At 41.5% G+C, this 27,940-nt stretch overlaps 1 protein-coding gene across 7 annotated transcripts in view; it reads left to right on the top strand.

The window, feature by feature from the left end:
• CCSER1 (coiled-coil serine rich protein 1) overlaps positions 1–27,940 on the top strand; it is a 691,921-nt gene that overhangs the window by 157,875 nt on the left and 506,106 nt on the right. For all 7 annotated transcript variants that reach the window (XM_083756443.1, XM_083756445.1, XM_083756444.1 and 4 more), the window contains one exon: positions 19,622–19,715. In XM_083756443.1, coding sequence (XP_083612569.1) covers positions 19,622–19,715 — 94 coding nt within the window. The remainder of the gene's footprint in view (positions 1–19,621; positions 19,716–27,940) is intronic.

Genomic DNA, 27,940 nt, shown 5'->3' with positions numbered 1-27,940 from the left:
TTTTTTGCTCTGGCTACCAGCTTGCGGCGCTGTGGGTTAAACCACAGAGCCTAGGACTTGCCGATCAGAAGGTCGGTGGTTCAAATCCCCGCGACGGGGTGAGCTCCCGTTGCTCGGTCCCTGCTCCTGCCAACCTAGCAGTTTGAAAGCATGTCAAAGTGCAAGTAGATAAATAGGTACTGCTCCAGCGGGAAGGTAAACGGCGTTTCCGTGCACTGCTCTGGTTCGCCAGAAGCGGCTTAGTCATGCTGGCCACATGACCCGGAAGCTGTATGCCAGCTCCCTCGGCCAATAAAGCAAGATGAGCTCTGCAACTCCAGAGTCGGCCACAACTGGACCTAATGGTCAGGGGTCCCTTCACCTTTACCTTTACCTTACCAGCTTTCCCAAAGCCTCCTAGCTAAGCTGTCACAGGAGCACTGACATTTTACACAGATCAGAGAGAGGCAAGGTCACAGCAGCTCACTTACACTTAGTAGACTTTATTAAGGAATCCTAGGAATCAACAGGAAACAAGGGAGACTCATGAAATATGCACCCTTATAGCGAGCCATTGCCCAGACTGTCTTGCACCTCCTCCTTCACTGTATTTCCTCTGAGTCAGGCCCATCCCTCTATGGCAAGTCCCAAGGGACCCTCTCTGTCCTTGTTTTGGTTTCTGCTCTGTTATGTGAAGCAAGTGCCTAGTTCTGGGAGTGGAGTCTATCAGGTGTGGCCTGTGGTGAAGCTACTAAGTCTGACTTCTGTCTTTGCTCTGTGCTGGGCCACCAGCTTGTTTCCCCGTTTGCCTCACCCTCCAGATTCCCAGTCCCCAGTACCTTCCAGCTCTTCCCCTCCTCTGGGGTGTGACCAGCTGTCCATCCCCAGGATCCTAGATCTAAATCATCTTCCCCTGTGCTTTTCCCCTGGGGGGCTCTTGGTCAGGCAGTTTCCACCACTCCTCCTCATCTAGCCAGTCCTTGATATCAGCCCAGACAGCTGCCCACAGGCCAGCCCTGAACACTGAGCCTTGGTGGCTACAGATAACCTGCTGTCCTTTCCAGTTATACTTTCCTGCCCCGACCAGACCCCGATCAAAATGCAGGGTGACGTCTTTGCTCATTAATCACAGTTTGGAACATATGTGCACCCATATGGGCACATGTTGTGTTGACATTGTATTTATTTTTTTGTAGCAGGTACCAAAGATATGAAGACAGTTTCCCATTAAAAACATGAAGATAACTTAAAAATTAATGTCCTTGTTTCTGGTACAACCACCGACGTATTGCCAGAGAGCAGGCACGAATTGTTTCTCTGATGTGCTGCTGCTAACAGTGGCTGTGATTTGCAGCTTTTAATTGTGGCTAAGCGCTAATATTTAAATTTGTACACCTTTGCATTGCAAAACAAATTTATGATGCAGAACCCTGAGGCTTAAATTGGAGGCAATTATCTTTAAGATACAATCACACTACCCTATTTGTCCATGCACAGATCTGTAAAAATTGTCCTTCATTTGTTGTGGTGCTTCGAGATGAATTTTTGATTAGAGTCCCATTCCCCCACCCCCTTTAATACAAACAGACCACTGACTGAAAATCAAAATAACTCTTTGTTGGGAAATGCATCAAGGTCAGGACAAAACAGAGGATTTCTGCAAATTGACATGGGATTTTATTTATTTCCTCTGGGAGGTTAATGCACCTTTTCAATCACTGGATGGCAGCAAAACCCTTTTGTGAGACTGGAAACCTGAGCAGGGAAAATGTATCTGTATAACAGAAAGACAGCTTGATTCTTTTTTAAAAACATCATAGTGTAACAACGACTTTCAATTAAAGCATAAATTATGAGTTCCTTTATTCTCTACTAATAACTGAGAGATAATGCTTTAGGAGCAATATAGCAAACTGGTTCCGTGTGTAAATATTCCTCTGCAGTGGATGGGGTGAGGGGAGAAGGTATGGAATTTGAACATTAATAATAATAATAAGAATAATAGTTCGTTTGCTTCCTATGAAATATCTTCAGGCAATTTCACAATGCAATAAAAACATTTACAAAACGATTGCACATAGGAAAACAATTAAAACAATTGCATATATTAAAAACAATTTCGAATCATGTATAGAAATGGACTGAAATAATAATTTTAAAAAACTCCACTTAGAAGGCTTGTTAAAAGTCTTCAACAAGAGCCAGAATGGCAATAGAGGTGGTGCAATGGAGATATTGAGAAAACGAGAAAGGCAGGTGCTGCCACAGTGAAGACCTGATTCATACAGAAGAGACGTTTTGATAAGATGGTATCTGCAAATTAGCCTCTCCTATGGAACACAGTGATCACTTTGGTGTATAAGGGACAATATGATATTTTAGTTATTAATATACCGCCCTATACCCGCAGGCTCAGGGCCATTCTGGTCTCAGGTATCTTGGTCCCGAGATGTATAGGATTTTATACACCAAAATTGGCACCTTTAATTTAGCCTGGCAGCCAGTCCTCCAGTGCCAGCAAAATAAGATGGCAATATTTTGACGCCAGTGCATGTAAGGCTATCCCAGTCCAGAAATGGATGTAGCTCTCTTACCAACTACAGCTGCTAAAAAGCATTCCTAGCCACTTTGGAAACTTGGGCCTATAGTGACAGAGATGGATGCAGGAGCACCCACCAAGTATGAACCATCTAAAGCAGGCAATGAACCAGTTACCTGCACTTCGGAACCACTCACACACTGTACCACTCACCCACATGATCCTGGGTTGGCTTGTTGGCTCTCATCCAGCCCACAACTGAGTCTTCTCCTGGTTCCTAAATTACAGAGAAGTAGAGCAGGGTATCACCAACGTACTGATGGCATTTTGGCCCCAAACTCCTAATGTTCACACTCCCCTGGCTTTATGTAGGTGTTAAATGGCATTACCCTGTGACAGTCCCCCTGCTCAACTGCCAGGAGGCTGAGGGATAGCCACCAAACACTATTCTCTGGAACTGCCCCTGGAGTTAGAATCATAAGCAGGGTAAAACTATGTCCCTAGTGCCCATGTCAGTTCTGAGGATGCCATGGCCAAAAGCTGCTGAAAGAGCAAATAAGAATAACAGAGTCACAATGTCCATGTCCTTCTCCCTATAAAGGTCATTTGACAGGGTTACCAAGGCTGATTCAGTCCCATAACCAGACCTGAAGTTGGATTGGAATGGATCAGTTGGGGCTTCCTTATTGCATGAAGTCCAGGAAAAGAATTGTTTGTGTGTGTGTGTGTGTGTGTGTGTGTGAGAGAGAGAGAGAGAGAGAGAGAGAGAGACTTTTATTTCTGCTGATAATATTGTCATAGCAAGGATGCAGCAAACCTGTGGTATTATGAAAGTGCCACTATCTCATCCCAGGGATTGGAAATGTCTAAGATCGCTCAGCGGTAAAGAACCCTGACAGGTAAATTACCATGACAAGTGCAATCCGTATGTTTAAAAAAAGATGTGGCAAAATACTTAAAGAGCTGGTAGTGTGGAAACAGAAGGAAGTGAGACTTGCAGTAGTTAATGCTTTTTTTCCTGATAAAGGAGAGAAAACACATAGACACAGACAGAGGAACACGAAGTCAAGAGAAATGAATGGCAAGCAACTGAGGCCCATCCCGGTTCACATTGATAAACATCTGGAACATGGTAGAACGTCACCCACCCACCCCTTCTCTTTCAGATTAGCAGCCATCATTCCTGATTTTTCAATAAACCAAACTATTGAAGGAAGGGTAGATAGTCAAGTCACTCACCTTGTGGCTGGCTAGTGTGGTAACCAATGAAAAAGCTTTCAGTTTGTGTTTTCTTTTGATTTTTTTTTTTAATATGACCTGCCTCCTGGACAATTGGTATGCTGCATATAAATAAATCTGAGCCATATCAAAACCTCAGTGTAGTTCTTATGCAATGCTCATCATTAGAAGGGAAATTTAACTTTGGCATTTAATTTTTAATTCCCTATTAAAAACAGCCCATAAAATAAAATAAATCATGTCTTTAACTCAACAGTTCCATGGATTTCAATTTTTTTTCTTGCTGATTAATCAGGTTAAACTGATTAAGTTAAATTATCTTCAAGGTTCAACTGATTGTCCTACTAACCAAAGTTTATAGCTCTTTATATGTTAAAAGGTATGATCCAGTCATAGTTAAATAACTTTCCATCCCATAGATTTCTGTTATACCAGGGGAGGGGGACTTTGGCCTGATAGAGTTCCCAGTTTAATTTGTGAGACCATTCCTTGCAATCCAATCCCCTCTCCCAAACCTAACATCATATGTGACATCTGGTACGGGGCTGGTACCCATTAGCTACAAATGAACAATTGGGAGCTTAACGTAAGCTTGTTGTGCTACTTCTGCCCATCAGATTATGGGCAGTGGAATACGCCTTGTTCCAATAGCCCAAAGCCCATTTGCATTGCATTGCAGCTGTTCCAATGAACATTTTGACAGGTGGAGGAGACAACCCTTCTCTTTGCATGCAGAAGATCCCACGTTCTGCCTCTGACATCTCCAGGTGGCGCTGGTGAAAACCCGTACCTCTGCCAATAATTGTTGTCAACACTAAGATAGATGGACCAATAGTGATAGGACTCAGTATAAGGTGTCTTCCTGTGTGTTCCATTGTGTCTCACTTTATAGACTTTTGGAGGAAAGACATTTCAGAGGCTCCCAGAGAACATTTGTTTGCCACCACCAGGACATAAAAGATGGTAGTGACAGTGAGGTGCATTCTTTCTGCTGGTGTGCCTCCATTTTTGACAAAAGTTCTTATGAGACATCTTGATCAGCCTTATTTAAAAGTACTTGGCTTCAGCTATGCTCATCATTTGCAAAGAAGAAAAAAATCCTCTGGTTACTTTCAGTCTCCATCTTGATCCCATTCAGTTTGACTGCTCTTGATGATGATGATGATGATTAAAACCCCAGTGTGCCCATCATTTGCAACATGATGGGCATCATTTTCTCTGCCTTGGATTTGTTTATTTATTTCAGGCATTTTTATCCCTGCTCGTCACCCAGGGGCTTACAGGATTGGGGCTAGGGATGGGTGAATCTGTCAAATGGAGTGATTTATGTTTATTTGGAAGCTGAAATTAAATCTTTCTGCAATTAATTGTCTTGATCCAAGTTGATAAAGGCTGGTCTGTGCTTCCTGAAAAAGAAAAGAAAGAAATGCAATCAGTTGTTAAATATTTGAAGCTGGAAAATAAGCAGGCTGCATGTTGACTTATAAACAACATGGACAACATTCAAATGAATATCCTTCTTTTTTTAAAGTCGTTTGCATAGGAGTTTCTATTTGTTTTTCTGTATCTTGGAAGTCACTCTTAACAGCTATGAAGATGAAGTAGAGCATTTAGTGGCTCTTTTCTAGAAATGCTTATGAATTATTTTTGAGAGTATGGGACAGTAAATAACTTTCAGAGGTGTAAAAAACTACTGAGCTTATCACTTACCCCAAGCATTTCGAGTAAAGGACAGTAAACATTCCAGTTAATAAGACGATGTTCCCCATCTACATTTAATCTTCAACCAGACGTGGAGTTTTATGCTTGTGGTTGTGCAGAGGATGACTCATTTGGAGTCAAGATGTGATATGTTATTCAGTGGCAAGCTACAGAACCCCTGGCAAGGACTGCAATTCACTTGGATGTATATTTTCATCTGCCTTCTTGTAATGGAAAAAGATTATGAGTTCCTCCCATCACATTTTTTTTTCAGCTTTATGCAGTTTTGCTAGGTGGCAAAGATTGTGTCACTCACAATAAAAGGTGCTCCTTAGGTTTGAGCAACTGAATTAAAATGGCTTTAGTCTAGTGCAGGGGTTTCTAAAGTGTGGTCTGTAGATCACTAGTGGTTCAACAAACTTCACCCAGGTGGTTTTTTGGTGGTGACTTTGCCGCCCAGTGTAGCAGTGGTGTAGCATGGGTTGCCAGCACCCAGGGCAAGGCAAGTAATTTGCGCCCCCTAACCCGTGGATTTGCGCCCCCTTACCCTAACCCCCAGATGTTGCGCCCGGTGCAACCGGCCCCCCTGCACCCCCACGCTACACCACTGCAGTGTAGTCATGTTGTATGTGAAGAATGGTGTGTGTGTGTGAAGAATGGCAGACACAGGAGCTGCTCTGCCCTTCTCACAACCCAGCAGTCCACAACGAAGATGAATAGGTTGGAACATAAAGGAAAAGGGGGAGGTGGCTCTGCCTTAATCAGAGGAATAAAACCATTGCTGGTGTCAAAACACAGAAAGATCCCAAGCAGGGGAACTTTGGGTTCCCAGATGTTGTTGGAGTACAACTCCCATCATCCCTGACCCCCCTGGTCCTTCTAGCTTGGGATGATGGGAGTTGTACTCCAACAACATCTGGGAACCCAAGGTTGAGAAAAGCAGCAGCTGACAGTACTGAGGTAGATGGACCAATGGTCTGAACTGTTATAATGGGACGTCCTATGTTCCCAGTATTCTCTAGCCAGAGTGGCAGCCGCTCTTCCTGGTCTCTGCAAAGTTCTTTCCCATCAACTGCTACCTGCTGGCAATGCAAAGCATTGAACCAGTGATGAGACCAGAATAAGTGAAGGAGACTAAAGTGAAGTTGAAAAGTGGCAGTATAAACCTGTTAGAAAGTGGTCTCAGCCAAATGTTCACGGACTTTGACCCCCCCCCCAAAAAAACTCCAAACAAACCTGCATATAAAAAGGGGAAAGTTGTTGTCAAACCACTATTTTGTGGGCATGGAACCTTTATTTTTGAGAGTATGGGACAGTAAATAACTTTCAGACGTGTTAAAAAACTACTGAGCTTATCATTTACCCCAAGCATTTCAACTAAAGGAAAGTAAGTAAAGGGACCCCTGACCATTAGGTCCAGTCGTGACCGACTCTGGGGTTGCTGCACTCATCTCGCTTTATTGGCCGAGGGAGCCGGCGTACAGCTTCCGGGTCATGTGGCCAGCATGACTAAGCCACTTCTGGCGAACCAGAGCAGCGCACAGAAACGCTGTTTACCTTCCCGCTGGAGCGGTACCTATTTATCTACTTGCCCTTTGACGTGCTTTCGAACTGCTAGGTTGGCAGGAGCAGGGACCCAGCAACGCGAGCTCACCCCATCATGGGGATTCGAACCACCGACCTTCTGATCAGCAAGTCCTAGGCTCTGTGGTTTAACCCACAGTGCCACCCGCGTCTCTCCAGGTAAACATTCCAGTTAATAAGACGATGTTCCCCATCTACATTTAATCTTCAATCAGATATGGTTTTTCAGTTTGAGGGGTACATTTCCAGCCAAGCAACCTTTTGGGGGCCACAGGCATGTAGTGTGTGGTACCAGATTCAAAAGTGGGCAGAGCAATAAATGCATATTTTATCTTGGTACAGTAGGCTTCTCTCTACACCCACACAGAAACACCTCTGTATCCTCTATCCAGGTAACCTTGAGACTTGAGATTTCAAGGACACATTCTACCCACACAAAATCACTCATGGAGGTTGTGAAGCAGAGCTGGTTAGGGAGAAGGTTTGTGGCTAAGGAGGGACTGTGGCCTGAGGAGAGTCCCCACCACCCCTGCAAATTATATGAAAATAACAGGAAGCTCCTAAGCTTGGTGCTTTATCTTCACTGGTTTTCATTGACACCAAAGCTGCATGACTCACACTTGGTGGATATGTGTACTGACTTCAGTTTTTTTTTTTAAGAACATATAACTTAAATCCCGATATGCAAAATATTTTAGAAAGAAATGTAAAGGAAGAGTTATAGCTTGCCCTTTCTTGCATGTAGCTCATATAAAATCAGTCTTTCTCACACATCACATAGTTAAACTGTGGAACTCACTGCCACAGGATGCAGTCATGGCCACCAACTTGGATGGCTTTAAAAGGGGATCAGACATATTCATGGCTATCAGTGGCTACTAGTCATGATGGCTGTGCCCTGCCTCTGTGGTTGGAGGAGTTCTCTTGGGCTCTGATCCTGCTTGCGAGTTTCCCACAGGCATGTGGCTGGCCACTGTGAGATCCCGATGCTGGACTACATAGACCATTAGCCTGATCCGGCAGATTTGGGGCGCGTGATCTTGTGCAATTACCTACTGTGATATCCCCTTGGAAAAAGCACATTTTGGAGCTCTATGCAAGATTGCTGCCTGGAAAAAGGTTGTTTTTCTGGGGGGAAATTGCGGTGCAAAATGAAATACCACGAGAATGGTATCCGTCCTCTTGTGAGGAAAATAAGGGGATGTCCCAGTAACACTCTAAGAGTTACTTACCTGTGTAGGCCTTTCTTGAAGTCTGGTTGAGCTCTTAGTTTTCAGATCTGTGGCCCATTGGAGTAGACTTTTTTGCACATTTGGTAAACTAGCTTGAAGGGGAAATAACAAAATCCTCCCTGGGTGAAAACTGGATTCATCCCACACCCTTCCCACTACTGCTTCCTTTATACATAAGTGGGAGGAAGCATGCCCATAGGATGCTGTGGTGTGCAGCATATAGATAGAAGGCACAGAAATGAATAATCCATGTAAGAGCATAAATCCACAATACAGCTTTCAAATGCTGAAAAGAATATCCAGAATGTTTGCAAACACACAGCCTTTGAATAGTTTGGGGTATGTGCCTCTGGGTATGTGTGCACCCACACAATCCATTATTTCTAATAGTTGAACAAAATGTTATGTATGTTTGCAAACAGACAGTAATAACTGATTTAAGGCTGACATTCATTTGTAACGATAATTTCCTGTCCTTTACATTGTTTGCTTTGCTAGTTAAAAACGGAGCTTTGTAAATGAAATTTCAAGTGACCCTTTCGCTAGAGAATTATTAATGCAATGTTATAATAGGTACACTATTACTTAATATTATTGGGATTCTGTCTGTTTCCATAGCAACCATGGGCCTATGTCTGCTCCACTAGTAAACATGGTATTAAATCATTCCTTGATAAAGGCTTTTTTCCCTGAAATGTCAGACTTTCATCCTTTACCATGCTTCCCTCTCTCAAATGGCCTTTTGTGTGTGTGAATGTGATGTTTGTAAAGAATGAGATAACAAAACTAGTGTGGAAAGGACTCTTGTTACTGGCCTTGTCTATGTATATATATGGTAATAGGAGTTGGGGGAATGGACTGTACCACTGCAAGTGGGGGGGGTGTCATATTTTTGAATTCTCTATGTGAGAAACAAAAACAAGCAAAAAAAAAATACTTACAAATACAAAAAAACCAAGGATTACAGACAAATGCCCAGGATAGAACTTTTTTCCCTGTTGTGTCAGTTTCCTGTCATGATTTTTAATTTTTTATATATATTTAGAAAATACATACATTAAATTACATGGAACACTCCAAGGTGAGGCAACTGCCTCAGACAACAAGATATTTAGGTGTCATGACAAGGCAGTAAACCACTAGCTATTTACAGTACAACATATATTTGTAAGTCTCATTGCAATCTTACTGTTCAACAGGATTGTACCCTTACTATTGTACCCTTACCCCTGCTTTGCTTGGTTTGGTTTGTTTATTAGTTTGTTTATGCATGCATACTGTTCATTACTGTTTCTGAGCGGTTTCCTTGTCTGCATGGTTGCGAGGCTGCCTGCTCTTGGTGCGGCTACACTCCCTCTAAAGGAGCAGATAGATACACAGCGTGGGGGGTCCTTCGGGGTCCACTGCTGTTGCTTGAGGCTCAGGCGGCCTCAGTGGCTCGGAGTGCCTCCCATCTGCTTTGGCTGATGGCTCAGCTGCACCCCTATCGGGAAAGAGATAGCATAACTTTCGTTGTCTATGCCCTGGTAACCTCTGGGCTAGATTACTGCAACGTGTTATACGTAGGGCTCCCCCTGAAGATGGTTTGGAAGCTTCAGCTGGTGCAGAATTTGGTGGCTAGGATGTTCGCCAGGGCAAGGTGGTTTGAGCATATCACACCGAACCTCCAGTGGCTGCTGATTAGTTTCTGGGCCCAATTAAAAGTGCTGCTTTTGACCTATAAAGCAGCACCTCGAGGACCACCTCTCACCCATATGAACTGACCCGAACCCTGCGATCATCATCTGAGCTGCTTATTCGTGTGCCTCCTCCACAAGAGGTCCAGAGAATGGCAACATGGGAACAGGCCTTTTCTGTGGTGGCTCCCTATTTGTGGAATGTTCTCCCCAGGGAGGCTTGCCTAGTACCTTCGTTACATATCTTTAGGTGCCAGGCGAAAACATTTCTCTATAACCAAGCTTGTGGCTAATTCATTAATCTATAGCCTTTTAAACTGTGTGTGTTTGATGGGGGGAATGTTATTGTTTCATTTGTTATTATGTTATTACTTTTATGCTTTTATAGTGCAAACTGACCAATCCTCAGAGTGAAGTGTGGTACTTAAATTTAATAATTAAAATAAATAATAAATAAATACTAGATGTCTAATGATGTTCACCTGCTTGAATAATTGATATTCTGGTTTCCCCCTGCACACACTGTCGAGATCCTCACGTGCCCCCTGAAACTGCCCCAGAGGATCCCCCAACTCTCCAGGTCATATTTGAGGGTGCACAGGAGGAGGAAGAGGAAGAAGTTGTGTTGAACAAATGAAGTCAGCTCATGGATCGTTAATAATGTTGTTGTTGTTGTTGTTGTCAGGAATGGAAAGAGGTGTTCCTGCCTCTCAGGTGTCAGAATAACTTGTCTGCCAACAGCAGTAGTACAAAGCAGGTTGTAATTTAAAAAAAAATGACCCAAATATATATTTTAGAGGGTCTTGTCACAGATCAAGTAGCTGCAAAACTGGGTTTCTGGCTGGATGTGTTGTTGTTTATAAATTGTATTTTGTTATGAAAAGTATAATAGCACTGAAAAGTGTGTGTTTCATACATATGCTGTGAAATAAAATAAATATGCTTCTCAGAGACTTGCAACCAATACTGGCTCTCTGATGACTATACCTGCATAATACATGTACTTGCCTCATTTGCATGTCACATTTTTAGATGGGCATATTTTGTATTTAATTTTCAATAAGTATTATGATTAAAGGCATACGAGAATACAGAGAGAAGCTGCTGCCAGATCTCTTGGGTAATGATAACGTTTATGACAATCACTTGACATGAAGTAGATGAGGTACAATGGCAAGTTCATGAAATGGATTGCTATGGACAGTTCACCAAGCTCCCCATTTGTCACAGTCAAAAAGCAGGTTTGTGACATGCTTGTCACTTCTGATATGTACTGAGAGACAATAAAAAGCTGTCATGGGTGGTTGACAGTATGAATGGATAGAGAATTTAGAAGAGGGCAGACAGGAGCTGAGACCTAATGGAGATTAATTTTTTAAAACAATGTTACTTGACCTAATCTATCCCCTGAACAATATTTTGGTTCAACAGTTGCTGGTTTTCTTTCTTTCAATATAAGAAAGAAAACCAATATTTTCCTCAAATGAAAATATTATTTCTGTTGGGCGGCTTTGCAGGAAACTCCTTGTTCTGTTTAGCTTTGAATTTCTAAATTCTTTATAGTGATGCTGGTTATGATGATATCTGTAATCTTTTAGACTAGCATAATCTATTTACAGTAAAATAGCAGCTTCCGCGTGCCTTCAGGCAGACAGATACCTCTTTAAATTAATGTTTCAAATCGGTGAAATAGGGCTAAGAAATAGCCAGCTGTTGAGGTGTGATGCTAGAAGCATTTATTTAATGCTGTCCCATCTGTTTTAGGGCACTGGATTAGTGCAAGGTGTGCAGTTTGGTTTCCGTGTGTTTATAAAAAGGGTTTGAATTGATATAATTATTGTGGGGCAGTGCAGTATATCTACTGTCAGCATCTTCCAAACGTAGGCATAGGGAAAACAAGCCAGCCAATGCATAGTAGTTTTCAGCCCCATTGATTTCATGAGGGTTTTATACCCACTTACTTGGGAGTAGCTCTATTGAACTCAGTGCAGAAAGAAGATTTAATGGAAGCTCTATGTGCATGCATGAAGTGGAGGCTTGTCCATTAGGGTAAATGGGGCATTGCCCCACCAACCCTACTCTCAGCCAGTTGCTATGAGCAGTTCAGGGGGTGCTCAGCAGGGAGGAAGATGCAGACGAAACTAGAAGAATTGGCTATATTGATCTTTGGCTCCAGGTATGCCTGTCATTGACTCTATCTATTATTTGGGCTCCCTGCCCACCCACCCCTCACCCCCAGTCCCAATAGGTAGCAGCAGCAGCAGTAGCTTGTTGTTGTTGTTTAGTCATGTCCAACTCTTTGTGAACTCATGGACCAGAGCACGCCAGGCACTCCTGTCTTCCACTGCCTCCTGCAGTTTGGTCAAACTCATGCTGGTAGCTTCGAGAACACTTTTCTAACCATCTCATCCTCTGTCATCCCCTTCTTCTTGTGCCCTCCATCTTTCCCAACATCAGGGTTTTTTTCCAGGGAGTCTTCTCTTCTCATGAAGCGGCCAAAGTAATGGAGCCTCAGCTTCAGGATCTGTCCTTCCAGTGAACACTCAGGGCTTATTTCCTTAAGGATGGATAGGTTTGATCTTCTTGCAGTCCATGGGACTCTCAAGAGTCTCCTCCAACACCATAATTCAAAAGCATCAATTCTTCGGCGATCAGCCTTCTTTATGGTCCAGCTCTCACTTCCGTACATCACTACTGGGAAAACCATAGCTTTAACTGTACGGATCTTTGTCAACAAGGTGATGTCTCTGCTTTTTAAGATGCTGTCTAGGTTTGTCATTGCTACTGCTGAATAAATGGGTCTTCTACTTTGAATGTTATCTGTGTTAGGAAGAAAGCAGCAACACTGTCTCTTTGTAGTTATTTAAAGAACAGTGATAGGACTTTGTCAATTAAATTTCTATCCTAGCAGTGCTGCAATGACAATTTGGATGGTGAGGTTAAACAAAACAAGAACATGTATATTGGGATAATAATAATAATAATAATAATAATAATAATAATAATAATATATTCTGAGATTAATCAAAGTTTGGAAAAGTTTTTTTGTACTCGTCAGAGTTTTCTGCAGCTCACTGAACAAACACATTATTTTAAAAATCAACAAGCAGGAAACAAAGTTGCATGGTTCTATACGGCCACAGCTAATAGCTGGGAATGGCTGGCTGGAACCCTGAATAGGAACACTCCTTTCAATAGAAATGATACAGGCAGGTCCCTCTTTCCAAACATAATGCATTCCCAGGAAATTGTTCATTAGGCAAGTGTCACCTAACAAGCTGACAATTTTTATCATTTCCTATGGGAACATTTCTAATGCATGATTTGTACATCTCTTCCCCCACCCCTCCACAGTTTCTTCCTGAGCGTGCAGGATGCCTTGGATCAGTCTAATATCTACCACAGTGTGCAAGAAGAAATGCCACTGAGGTGGCTCTGATGACTTCTTTGCTCCTGCAATGAAGCAAAGTACAGGCGACTACCATATCACACGGGGTTTCCGTTCCTGGCTCCCGCACGCATCTGCAGAGTGCACATAAGCGCCCCCTGCCCTGTTACATCTTGTCTCTGTTATGCTCTTGTTCTACCCCTCTTCTTCCCTCTTCTGGGTCCAAAAGTACTTGTGTTTCAGTGATCACACGTCTTATGGGCATGCCTATGGTGGCTTTTGCATGGAAGCTTTTGAATGGAAGCTTTTGCAGCCTCCAATGTGTTCCACCTCATGATAATCAGATCCTGCTACATAATCTGTATTTTTGGCTAAATTCTGATACTATTTTATATTGTTCAGGTCAATTTATTGCATGCATGGCCCTTTTATTTTATTAATAAATATTAAAGTTAGGGGGACATTACACCAATAAGTGGTACACAAATAAGCCATACCATACTACCATAGCATATTTCTCTTTCTTCTAGGCCTTTGAGTACTACTCTTAAACTGTTTGTCCACAGAAACAGAAATGTTGAGTAACCAAGTACTGCAGGATTTATATTTTTCTTCTGACAACCTCTCATACATTTCACTAGAAAACATGATTATTTGATGGCTGCATTCAGGAGCCGAATACATTTAATCTGCTCACAGCATATGAAAGGCATCCAGAAAGCTTTACATTAGATACACAGAGGTTCTCGGTATGTCAGCAGTGAAATCAGCATTTTGTAAGTCTTCTTCCTATTTCCTGGTTTTCATGTAATTTTATTTTCTCTTTGAAGTCTGTGGAAGAGTCCAGAAGGGGAAGCCTTTCATTATGCCCATGAATTATTCAGTTATGGTTCTTAGAGTTAACATTGCTTTAAATGGCTTAAAGGTTTTCCATTTTAGTGTTTGCGGGCTCTTTTTATGACTGTGTGCCATGCTTCTCAGTTAAAATCTTTGAATTAGTTGTTGCTAGAAACACATTCAGTCTTTAATTTGTATGATTCCGTTCTAAAAAAAATGTGTTCAAAACATTTCTGTTATCTGTGGAAAATCTTTAGGCATATACCATAATATTGTAAGTCATGTGTTTGTTCTCATGGGCTTGGCCTGTAGGTAAAATAGTTGAAAGGAAGGTATATCTGTTTTCTCTTTAAATTCTGCAATCTTCATCATCTTCTTCTTGAAACATATAGCACTGTGTGTCACTGCTCTCTGGTGAAAGGCTAGATGGAGTTAGAGAGAGCATGGCAGGCTCTGTGAATTTCCCATTGTGCAAGATCATGACATATACAGTGGTACCTTGGGTTAAGAACGTAATTCGTTCTGGAGGTCCGTTCTTAACCTGAAATTGTTCTTAACCTGCTGGGTTCCAGGCCCAATTCAAAATGCTACTTTTGTCACTGAGAGCCTTTGTTAGAATACAGTTTTCATCATCCCTCACAACACTTAGAGGACCAGGAATTCCCCCATCCCTGCCCTAAACTGTTTGGGATCAGGCTATCTCTGAAAAACTGCCTGTTTCCATTCAAACTTGCCATTGCCCATGTTGTCATCGGAAGTCCTGTTCCAGGTACCCCCACATCTTGAGAGTAGAGGTTTGTACAGCTTCTCATTGGTGTTACTGTGTCTGGAACTTCTTTCTCCAGGAGGTCTGATCTGAATGACATCTTTTCTCCTTTCATAGGCAAGTACCTGTAAAGACATTCAGTTTGGGGAAAGCCTTAAGGGGAAATGCGTCACAATGCACTATTTTTTTCTCCTTGCTGCTAATCTTGTTGATATTGATAGAAGAAACATTGGTCTAATACCTGTCATAGTTCCGATCTTGTGGCTTGCCTTTTAAGATTTTACAGTCTTTTTGTTTTAATTTTTCTGATCGTAAGCCTCTCTGGACGCCTATTGCCAGGCAGAAAGACGACATTTAAACAAACATACAAATATATTGATCTCTCCACAGACTTTTACCAAAGTCCTCAATGTGGCATTAAGATGAACATAAACTGAAATCTCCTTGCCTGTGGTTTTAAAAGGAAGCTCAAGTTTGACAAGAATTATGATATAATGATACAGATTATTTATCCTTAAGGATAGCAAATTTGAATATGAATATAGCCAAAATTTACTGCCAAACAAGGATCCAGTTAAAAGCTGAATAACTTGTTAATAAACATCTAGTATTAATAGGATGTAGATTCATTATAATGTTTGCAATCAGAGCACAGAATGTCACAAGCATTAGTCAAGACTTTGTAACAATATTGCTGTAATTGGATGGTAATTTGCATTATTTGAATAAGGGAACATTGAATCATAGGAAGGGACAAGAAATATTTTGTCTGCTGACAATAGTAAACAAGAAGCAGCTGACAAAAATGGCAGAATAGGTTTGAGACCATATCAATCACTGAACAAATGAACAAGATCTGGATCAAAATCTGTAAACAATGTTGTTAGAAGACCTACAGCATGTAAGTTAAATAAACGTGGCTCCATGCTGCGGCATGTTTATTTATAGAAACAGCAAATTCAGTCTCCAACGTATCTAGCTATTGCACAGCACTGTCAGTGTCCATGACCAGCACCTAGTAAGCAGGGACTATCAATATGGAGCAAGTGAGCTGGGCATTAGGTGCTCAGTGCAAAATTAACAGCATTGGATATTTGTGTTCAGTTGGTGTGTCCTGGGACCAACTATCAGATGGGTTGCTACAGCAGCACTACCACAATACAAATGTATGGTCAACAGATAAGGAATGAATTCTAAATGCATGCTTGGGTTAAAGGTGGTTCCCAGCCCTGAAAAAGTTGAATCTGCTGTTTTAGAGGATATTGAAAGACCTCATCACTCCCAGCTCCTCCTCTCTCTGATCATCTGCTGGGTCCAAGTCTTCTCTTTCACTCTGAGTAGACTATTCTTCCTGAAGACACCTCTGGTGATAGAGCCTCATGACAGCCAAATAAGCCATCCTATAGTGACTCTATAGTGACCAAAGGGCCCCATGTACATGTGTGTATGGCATGCAAAGTATTTCTTGTTTCCTTTTCATTTAGCTGTTGTACCTTGATATTTGGGCACATGCATAGTAAAGAGAAGAGCAAAGCTCATGCACATACACTATCCTGCAAAACGATAGTCCTGGCTTCAAAAAGTGCTTTGCTTACTTATGTTGTATTAAGCCTTGCTCATACAATTGTTTAGCGCTGGTTGTGCTGCTTGTGGATGGGGATTCATACTGGAATCTTTGTTAGGATGTGTATCCCATTGAAAGCAGTGATGTGCTGAAAGGTACTTGCTTTCAGCCTCTGTTTCCACCCCCTTCCACTTAGCTTGGGCAAGAATTTTGGTCTTGTTTTTGACAACATGTCCTATTCTAACATGGGTTAGCTAACCTTTTTGGACCTGCGGCCATATCTGCAAGCCAGGAGGTGATGGGGCACTAAGGGGACTATGGGAAGCTGCCTTGTACGAGTCAGGTCACTGGTCCATCTAGCTCAGTATTGTCTACACCTGAGCTTCATACAGGAGTCTCTCCCAGCCCTACATGGTGATCTGAGGGACTAAATCAGGGACCTTTTGAACGCAGAGCATGTGCTCTACCACTGAGCCACAGCCCTTCCTGAAACAGTGGTGGATTTTCTTAAAGCTGGATAGCTCAGTTGGTTAGATTGTGGCGCTGATAACGCCAAGGTTGCAGGTTCGATCCCTGTAAGGGATAGCTGCATATTCCTGCATTGCAGGGGGTTGGACTAGATGATGGTCAGGGTCCCTTCCAACTCCATGATTCTATGATTCAAGAAGGGCATGGCTGACTAGCTGGAACCTTGAACAGGAACCTGGAGAGTTAAAAATGTGTCTAATCATTGTAGAACCCTTGGGGAATTTCACATCAGAATTGGACAATTACCAAGCATTTTTCCAACTTCCTTGCACTCTGTAGGTGTAGCACTTTGAGGCAGAAATGAATGGAAGCCTTCCTTTCTGCAACAATGAACTGCAATACACACACGCACTCATTCATTCTTTGTATACACATTCTTTGCTTGACAATTGTTTTTGTTTGAAGATCACACTTTAATGAAAGGGAACTGTCCCAAGATAAGTTGTTGAGAAGAAGGGGCAAGAAGGGGCAAAGCAGACTTTGGTTTCATTCTCCTGCACCACAGGGGTTAAATGCAGTTTTATGTGCCAAAGGAAGACACTGGGAGGAAGAAAGCTGTGTTTTTAAAAGTTTCTAAGGGGCTATTCCAAAGTCAATGGAGAGTTTTATTAAAGCTTTTGCTGAAGCGTTTGTCTGCAAGCAGTGATTAAGTCTTTCAAGGGGGGAAAAAGAAAAAGAAAAAGAAAAGAAAAGAAAGGACATGTCAGCATTCATCTGTCAGCCTATCTTTGGAACACAGAGAAATTTTGTTTCCTTTTCTTCCTCCTTAACTAACAAAGCATTTTAATGGGAATACTTTGAATTAAGGCATTGTATGGGCTTCTTCCATATGTGCTTTTTTTAAAAGGAAGAAAATAGAAATTGTCTTGTAATTCTCTCTGGATGTGCTTGACAGCAATAGTGTGTGTGTGTGGTGTTGTTTTTTTAAATAAAGCAAGTGTAACAGTTTTTGGAGTTCAGAACAAATTATTTTGTTAACTGTGATGAATGAAGGGGGCGGCATTGAGAGGGTTGAGAAGGCAGACCTCAATAGCCGGACGGAAATTTTGCCAACCATGGTCTTGGGTGGTCAATGTGGCCACAGAGGTGCTGATAAAAGGGTTTGTTGAAACTGCACAGAGAAGGTTGAGTAATGTGCTGGCACCCTTTTTTGACGACCAAAGGTGGCTTTGTTATTAGCTACCCCTCAATCCGCTCACAATGCATGGTCCTCTTTTTCCCAGACAGGGTTCCCTTGTCTGAGGCGGGCATTAGTTTTTGGTTAGAAGGCCTGTGCTCCAGTATATTAGACTGGCTGAAGAGATTTGTGGTGAGTGCTTTGCTGCATGCCCCTCATGTAGCAGAAATGGCATTGGGTAGGATATAGGTATAAAGAAGCATAACTGCAAAAGAAGCATTACTCCATGTCCCATGAAGTGTGACAGAATTCTGGATTGGAACCCATAGCCTGCAGTGCCCTTTCCAAGCGCAATGTGATCAGGCTACTGAGTCATGCTTTTCAGCGCCTGAATGTGAATTCATCCAAGATGTTTCCTGGTATCGCTGTGCTAGCTCCCACTGAAGAAAGAATGCAAAATTAGACAGACCCTTTGCCTGATGTAGTAAGATTTTTCTGACATCATTATTTTTAGCCTCCCTATCAATGCATCTAAACACTTTTATAAGTTGCCTGGTTCATGCACAGGTTCAGATTGCAGCTTATGGATATTGAGGGGGCAGTGCTGAAAACACCATGTTAATGCTATCTGTTTCAGATTGGTGCTTAATCATATTCTCCTTATTCACTATAGATGTATCTTTTTATTGAAAAAACGTTTCTAAACAGTTCACTGTTTTTAAAAAACAACAACTTTTAAGTATTCGTGTGTTAATCTGTTTTAAGTTTATTGTTATTTTAACATTTTGAAAGTGTGAAATTATTGTTGTTAATTTGTATTTTTTTATCATTTTAAAATATATACAATTTTTCAGTTTTTAAGTTTTAAGACAGAAAACCAATGGCACACAAAGATCACATATACACAACATTTTATCATTTTTATAAACCACTGCAAAGTTGTTGCTTTCTTCATAATCAGTTAGGGATAGAGATGGAATCTGTTCTAAATAGATTTAAATAGATTTGATATTCTGACCTGATCAAGCTTTGCCTGCACCAAACTATTCCTGCACCTGGCACTTTTTATGCATGTGCATGCTTTCTTTTTTTAAAAAAAAATCAACTAATTATATTCAAAAATGTGCATATATTATACATATAATACATATAAAAGAGTGAAGCCCATGTAGCACCATATTTTTGTGGCTTAATTGTATAAGTATTAATACCTAAGTATTTTTATGCAGTTATATTCATTGTTGTCTGGTTAACTTCAGGAAACCTGGAGTTCATAACATGCAAGTAACAATGTGTAGAATAATAATGTATATAATATGCTATTATTGTTCACAACTTCTTATTGAGATCAGGAAGCAAGATGGCAATTAGATAAAATAGATGAGGATAAGCTTATCACTGAGATTTTCAGAAAATCCCATCCACACATTCAGTCACCTTCCTAAACTATTATTTTGTTGGCATACTACAGGATGTTTTGAATAACTTGGGCTCCTGTGACCTGGATGAAGATGACCTCATGCTCGACTTGGAATTCCTGGAAGAACAGCATCACAGGCGTTCTGGTAAGCCAGGCTGATGGGCCGCATTTACAACCTGACTATTCCTTTTGAATGAGATTTTGCTGAGTGCACTTTTTAGGAAGTGAGTAGTAAAATAATATTTTTTTAAAAAAAGAAGGGAGAGTGGATTATATATTTAGCCATTTATGGTCTGAATAACCTCTAGCAGTTGCTATACAGGATATCATTCTCTTCACTTGAGATGCTAATTTCTTGCTTAACCCTATTCATAATGATGCTATTACTGGAGATCAAGCTGTTTTTCTATGGATCACTTCCATAGGCCAGTTTTCAAATGGTGGACTTACTTACCTTGCAGAAGAAACCCAATTGCTTGGTAATTGGAGACACATTACTATTCCATATGCTTTTAATGCCCAGTGTCTAAAGGTCAGACCTTGAAAAACCATCTTCTTCTTTTTTGGTCAACATTGTTATGTTGCTAAAACTTTTTTCTAGCTTTTCCACTAATATTTTTTAATTGGGGTCGTAATATTTGAATTTCTGTCTCCCATTCAATTCTTGTTTTGTAACATTTGTTAAATTTTACCTGCTGTGTGTTGCTTTGGCCATCTCCAGCTCCCAAAATAACATTCACACCCAAGCATGCCAGGAAGCATCTATTCTTATTTGAATGTTGCATTGAGCAATAATCTCCGATAGAAATATTAGTTGCATCTAATCTCTTCCCAGTGGACTGGTTAATGTAGAGCCACCAGCTACCCGTCAAATCCTCAGCAAAATTGCTTCAGGTGGTGTTTGCTGGGCATGCACAACCACACAGTTTGCCTCTGTTTTATTTCTTTAATGGGTTATAACTATATTACACCCAGGGTCACATAAACATGTCCGGGAAAAGGTAACATTCCTTTGAGCCTGTAAGAGGGAGAACGGCAAACACAACCCTACCCATTAATTCTGTGCAACTCTCTTAGCATCCTTTTTGTCTGGAAGCAGTTGTACAGCGATAATACATGGAGCCTCTTCTGATAGCAGATAATTGTTCTTCATCTCAGCACCATAAGTGATTGAATGCTCCAATCACATACCTGTCACAGAGATGCAGCAGAGGGATCTACTTCAGCAGAGGCAGAACCAGAGTAACAATGCAGCTTGAATTCCATGTCTCTACAGGACCACCTGCTTCCACCTTTATTTATTTTTGAGATTGAATACCCCAGGGTGGTTTTTAGACGCAGGCACACACCATAAAAACAATGTAAAGCACAACTAGGCTGCACAGAACAGAAAGAAAAGCATAGCACAGACTCGACAAGGTCTAGGAAAGTAACAAGGTTTTAACTCGATGCCGAAAGGTTAAACTCGACTCCAGGTAAGGCCCCCTTGATGTTGTGTTTCCCCATCACTTTCCTTATTGCAAATAGGGTGATCTTTTGGCAAAGTGTATTGTACAAAACCACCCAATCAACTTTATTTGTGCAACCTGAATTTGCCCTTATGTGATTGATGCCCACCTGAAACTAGTGACAATCTGGAAGCACCCTAACTTTTGAAGTGCACAGTAGAGATATAAATGTCAAAAAGTAGAATTCCTTATGCATTAAACTTAAATAGCTATCTCTCTTGCGTTACACCTCACTGAAACAACAGCAAAAACATTTGGCTTGCATTTCGATTGGGTGGAGACTTTGGGACTCCCTCTACCTCCAGTAATAGGGATATTTCGAGAGGGAATTAATTTAAAACTTTGGGGTGGGGCATGCCATCTCCTAGGGCAGCAACATATCTTTTTCCCCAGCTCTGTCTCCTGTGGTTGTGAAGCTTCTCTTGGCACAGGTTACTTTTGAGACTTCCTGCAAACAGGGCATTGATTTGGTGGGAGGCGAGGATTTGTCTTCAATGATAGGCTGGTCTTGTCCTAACCCCGCCCAACAACTTTTAAATGAATAGCCTGCATTTTATGGTCACCTACATTGCTGGACTACTGTGGACTACTGTCTATTCTTTGTAAAGGTCTCTGTATGTGGCGTGGGGGGAAATGCTGCTGTGTAGAAGTGCTAAATATTTACTTGGAATCCTTTGGTGCTTCTCACATTCTGTCAATACTGAAATGCTTAAAATTGAGCCTAATATAACAGACATTATCCGCCTTAGGGAGTGCCTGTTTATTACACCACATAAATTAGAAGATTACATGTTTCAAATGCATGAAAGGAATTGTCGTGTTAGCGTCGTATGGCTGGTTACTGTTTTTATGGGGTGGAAACCCATCAAGTGCTTATGCATAGAATCCTAGCATTAGTTTAACCTTGTTTCTTCTAGTCCCCCCTTCCTATTTAAGTCTGTCTTGTATAATGCAAAACATTGATTTCTGAACTATGCCTATGTAAATGAAGAGCTCATAGCTCAGTGATGAAAGGAAGGGACCATTCAAACAAGTGTGTAAGGGTGCATATCAATTGTACATGGCCAGAATTCAATTACTATGCCATCTGGGGCATTTTTGTTGGGGATTGTAGGGAAAGACCTGCCAAAAAAGTTGAAAAACATCTTCATGTACGTGACAACGGCAGCGAGGGTTCTGGTAGCACAAGGATGGAAGACTGAAAAAACCCCAACTAAAGAATCATGGCAAGAAAAATTGATGGACCATGCAGAACTGGCAAAACTGACATATAAGCTACGAGACAAGGATAACTGTGACTTTAAGGATTAATGGGAACCCTTTACAAAGTATCTGAGGACGCAACAAAGCGAACTGGACTCCTTGGCAGTTTTTGAATAAACATTCACAAACTTTTTATTGATAACAATCAGCTAAATAGTTTGAGGATCTATACAACTTTGTAACATGCAGAAAACAGCATTCTTAGAGAAACCAAAGACTGGAACTGAGGGAAGTCAGGGGGTGGGGTGGGGTTGGGTGGGTTTTGTGTGGGAGGGGGGAGGGAGGAAAAATGGGGGGGGGGACAAGGATGATATGCTTTTGGATAACATGTCTTGTTATAATTTTGAATAAAAATAAAAGAACTCAATTACTATGCCCTCAAGTTTTAAAGCAAAAAGCTCTGGGTTCTCCTAATATGGATTAAAGTAAAATAAAGTTAGCTGCAGTTCAGGTCCAACCTAGTTTGTTCTTTGTTCCAGGGATGAAAAAAGAATAAAAGACTAGGGTTCTGGAATATGTTGCCTCAGGTATTCTTGGACTAGACCTCCCATCATCCTTGACTATTGGCCATGCTAGATGGGGCTGATGGGAACTGGAGTTACTTGGAGAGCCATGGATTCCTCACTCCTGAAACAGATCTACCTGTGAGGCCTGACCACGGTAGATATTGCCTCTTAATGCACTTAACAAAAAGTAAAAAGAAGTCGTTGAACAAGTCTGCCCAGCTCATTGTTTTGTTTTCCAAAATGGTGGTTAGTTCAAAATTAAAGCAAAAGCTTTTGATCTCCAAAAGGCATGAGGAAGGGGGAGAGGGGAAGGATAGTTTGGTAGCTGAGGCTCACCACAGCTCTTCTCATAGCAGAAAATAATTATTTCCCACTGTAGCTCAACCTGGCCAGAACCTCTTAAGATGAAAGGGATATGTTCAAAAGGGAAGCTTCTGGGATTCTAAAAATCCCAGGGGGACTCTAAAAATCTCTACTGAATTGCCCAAGGGTTAGATTAAGCTTTAAGTAAAGGGGAATCATTCTTTTTATAGTGCAGTAGATTAGATTGTGTATCCAGCTAAATAAACCCAATTACCTTCTGATCCAGCTCTACCTTTATGCTATCCGATAACAGGAAGGAGGGGAGGAATAAAATGAAGCTGTGCATGCAGTCTAATTGATTAAATGCATGTTTTCTAGTCTTGAGCAGCACAACTGAACCCAGTGCAACTACCGTAACTACCAAGTACATGAACACAGAATTGCAGGGCATGCTCACCAGCACTGGAATTGCAGCCAGCTTTGCCTGTGGAACTTGTATATAAACTTTTTAGCACTCTTTGTGGTAATTTTAGAAATGACAATAAATAAATAAACATTAAATGAATCTGGGGGTTTCTTGCTTTAAAGTTTAGTGTTGTGCCACTGTGTCCATTTAATAACACAGTATAATGAGCTGGCAGTGTAAAATGCCAGTGAAATAATTAAGGTCTCTGGGTTATTCTTCTGCCAGGTGTTCATATAATAGGTTTCTCCCACTCCTTTAGGCATATGGTAGGAGAGAAATGCTGGTTTTTTAAAAAAGGTTTGTGTTGTCCAGCCCAGCGAATTCCAGCAATTCCTTATTAACAGATCACTGAGAGATTCATCAAATAAAGGATGCCCTAAACTGGCCTGCTTGGTAGCTCTGAGGACATTACGAAGCACTAAAATTGCATTACAATTAACTGTTCCTTTCACCTTGCTTTGGACCATATTATTCTGCTCCTGTTGAGGACCAGCTCTTGTTTTGATGGGCTCTCAGTGGTCCTAACAGCTCCTCACTGTGACCAGCTTTTCTTTTGAGAGGGCCAATGACTATCAGGGGCAGCTGATCATTCTCCTCAGCTGTGGCTGCTTTATTTCCTGCAAGAGCAGGTGGATGAACAAGTAAAGAGGCCAGACTGGGCCTAATCTTCATTGCCACCAATAAGGGAAACTGAGTGGTTGTGGACTCTGTTGCTGTTTTCTTCAGTGCTGCTTGCTCTCTTCCTGCAGGCCATAGAATGTGTGTCATCAGGCAACTGCTAGGTCCCAGTATTCCAGCAGGGTCCACTGCTAATATTTGCTCTGGGCCCACCCTTAAAGCAACATTTTTTCAGTGGGCAATTTAAGTCTGGAATCCCTTCTTAAAATTTACCAGAATGCCGCAGAATGATTCTTCATTGGAGTCACTGCGAGAAATTATAATGGCGGCTACATTGGAGGGCTGCTATTGGCAGCTGCTGTTCCCATCTCCAGGTAAGCCTCTTGGAGTTGCCAGCTGATGAAGGAGGGTCTCACCAGAGAACACTTTGCTGACGGTCCCCTCCACTTTGAACTGGCTCTGTCTGCACTCATCAGAGAGCTGAGCCTGTCTACAGCCCTACAAGGAGTGCCCCACAAGGAGTGTATGAAATAGTCGGATGTTGTTGGGAACATGTAAAAAAATAAATTGTTGAGTGATTAAACAGTGAAATAACTCTCCCATAAACTGCAACTGTAGTTTGCACTGCTGCAGAGAGCCACATTAATCACCAGGCAATAACTATGTTTGGCCTATTAGAAGTGGGTGAGATATTTTAAATGTAACACCCCCCCCCATTTTTAATGCATCTATGTGGGGTTGCTTGTAAGTTGCTTTGGAAGAGCACACCTATATGTTTCAGCCCAGTGGCACAAATAGCAGCTGCAGTGAGATGATTTTGTGTTACAGTGTTATGTTAAACATAATCTGATCCCGCATTTAAAAATGAAACAGTGGGAGGTCCAGTTATAAACCCTCCCTAATTCCCCTTTTTCGACCAGTGGGGATTTTTAAAAGTAAATTTGTTTAGGATTCAGATGTTATCCAGTTTAATAACTGGCAGCAACAATAGCAATAAAATTTACTTTTGAAAGGAAAAGTTTTATTGGACATCCTGGGAGAAATTTTATAAGCCAAATATCCCCTAGGCCGCTGTCTGTTGGTATACAGCCAAATGAAAGTGTTGGCGTAATGACCCAAGGATGTCAATTAGGAATTAATTAAGGAGTTGCTAAATTATTTTTGAGTCTGGTGAACAAGGCTGGGTGGAGAATGCTGCAGTGATTTAGGGGTTCCTTCTGCATCTATAAATTAAACCTGGCAGTATTTGTTAATGTTTCTAGTGAGGAAGAGCGCAACTGAACTGCAACGGAACCCCAGTGGCTTTGACTATGAAATGTGTCTCCAGAAGAAAACATTCCAGAACTTAATAGATTGCTTAAAAAGACAATTGAGTTATGTTGTTGAATAAACAGCAGAATGGGAATGTGGAGAGAGAGTAGAGTAGAATGAACACAGTTGCACAAGATTTCATCAACCTCTAGCGTGAGAAAAGACAAATTTGGAATGCATTTAATAGGTTATGGGACAGGACCATATAGACAGAAGGAGGCTTTGGTAAGCCTCATTATCCCTTGGCCTAAACAACCCTCTCTCATGTGCAGCTTGGGGAATAATATGAATAGGGTTGGCTGGCAGTGTATATTATGGACTTTTAAAGTGGTAGGGACCATTAAGACACCTTGTTAGGCCGGACTTTGGGAAGGTTTGCTGTATGGACTGCTCAGATAATTTTTATTGCCTGCTTCTACATCTTCCTGAGATTCTGTTTTATTATTGCAAAATTTCACAGTGCTTTTAAAAAAATAATTTTTATGTAATATATTTCTGCTTTGGGACCATATGGTGAAGGGCAGACTGTAAATAAGGTAATGCCTGAATGAACTGATCTCATTTATGTCAAGCATTTCTATTTGTCATGGCAAGCCAAAATAGCCACCCTTGGGCTAGAGGGTATCCTGTGGCCATCTAGATGTTGGACTACAGATCATATCACCCCTGCTCTGTATCCCAACATGTCTTGACTGTGACTATGCAACACAAGCAAGAACATTTAGTTAGGGCCACTCAGATTTAACCCATTTTTAGTAATCAGGGTTGTACTGCCTCTGAATCTGGAAGATCTATTCTAGCAATAAAAGCTAATTGCAATTGACAAGATTTGGCATAGGAGTAGATGTGATTGTAGCTTCTTTTCACAGTTTAAAACAATATTTATAAATACCAGTTTTCAGTGATATTCCAGGTGGAGACAGTTACTTGGCTGATGATGAGTCTAGTTGCATTCCAATACTAGATACATGAGCCTCAGTCTATGACATCACTTTCCCAGTCATTTTTTGAATTACAGGGTTGCCATATTTCAAAAAGTAAAAACCAGGACACCCCAAAAATTGTTGAGCTAAGATCCAGGACGAAGCGGACATTTTCCTTTTGGATATTCCAGATGCATGGCAGCCCTGGGATACAAGGTCCAGCAAAATTGACCAAAGTAATAAATTCATGCATAATTCATCTGGATGCTCTTCTAAGTGAGCAGCATTTGTAGTGCAGCCATTAACATTGCAGGGAATAGTGATATAATAATTCCACTATTCACACAGAAGTACTTTAAGCAAGCTATAAGGATAGAAGGGGTATAGCCATATCACAGGTCAGAAAATAATACAGCAGGAGGAAGTAATCTGCCCTGGTTACTGTGGTGCAATTAGATATGAAATATGCATCTCAATATAAAAGTTTCATGGGCTTTTACGATTATAATTTGACTTTGTGATGCAGTATCTTGATTAACACCAGTATTATCACAGGTGGCGCAGGTGGCGCTGTGGGTTAAAGCCTCAGCGCCTAGGACTTGCAGATCGAAAGGTTGGCGGTTCGAATCCCTGCGGCGGGGTGCGCTCCCGCTGCTCGGTCCCAGCGCCTGCCAACCTAGCAGTTCGAAAGCACTTCCGGGTGCAAGTAGATAAATAGGGACCGCTTACCAGCGGGAAGGTAAACGGCGTTTCCGTGTGCGGCTCTGGCTCGCCAGAGCAGCGATGTCACGCTGGCCACGTGACCCGGAAGTGTCTCCAGACAGCGCTGGCCCCTGGCCTCTTGAGTGAGATGGGCGCACAACCCCAGAGTCTGTCAAGACTGGCCCGTACGGGCAGGGGTACCTTTACCTTTACCTTTATTATCACCTGTCAATTACTAAAAAGCAATGCAGTAATTAAGTCAAGCAAATGCTCTTGCATCCTTCTGGAGGTATAGTATGCCTGGGTATTTAAGGAATTCAGCAAAAGCAAAGACCTATTGAGATGAAAAATATAATCTTCACAGGTGCCCTGGGGCAGAGAAGAGAGACACTGTAATGAGCATCTCCCTCATTACGACAAATTAAGATACAACCACATTTGCTTAAAACAATTGCAAAGAGTTTTCAATTTTTTGGACAATAAACTTTTAAGAGCGTACCAGGTGCTAATACTCTCTGTATCTTTCCCAGCTTGGGGATTTATAAAGAGCTAAGACAGCCTTTCTCATCTAAATGGAAATGCCCAGAAGCTGATTTGGTGCTAAAAAGTCAGCTATCGGTTCTCAATAGTATGTATAACTAGAGAAGTTAAAATATGAACTTCATAGTTGCTAGAATTAATTTGCTTTTTACTTTCCAACACAGTCATTCTTAATTTATGGCAAAACATTCTGTTATCCCCTTTCTGCTTTATACTGTTCTGTTCGGTTG

Source organism: Podarcis gaigeae, assembly GCF_964106915.1.
Source record: "Podarcis gaigeae genome assembly, chromosome: 9".
Classification (NCBI taxonomy): domain Eukaryota; kingdom Metazoa; phylum Chordata; class Lepidosauria; order Squamata; family Lacertidae; genus Podarcis; species Podarcis gaigeae.
Note: the sequence above shows the minus strand (reverse complement) of the source record. Positions and strands in the feature narration are given on the sequence as shown.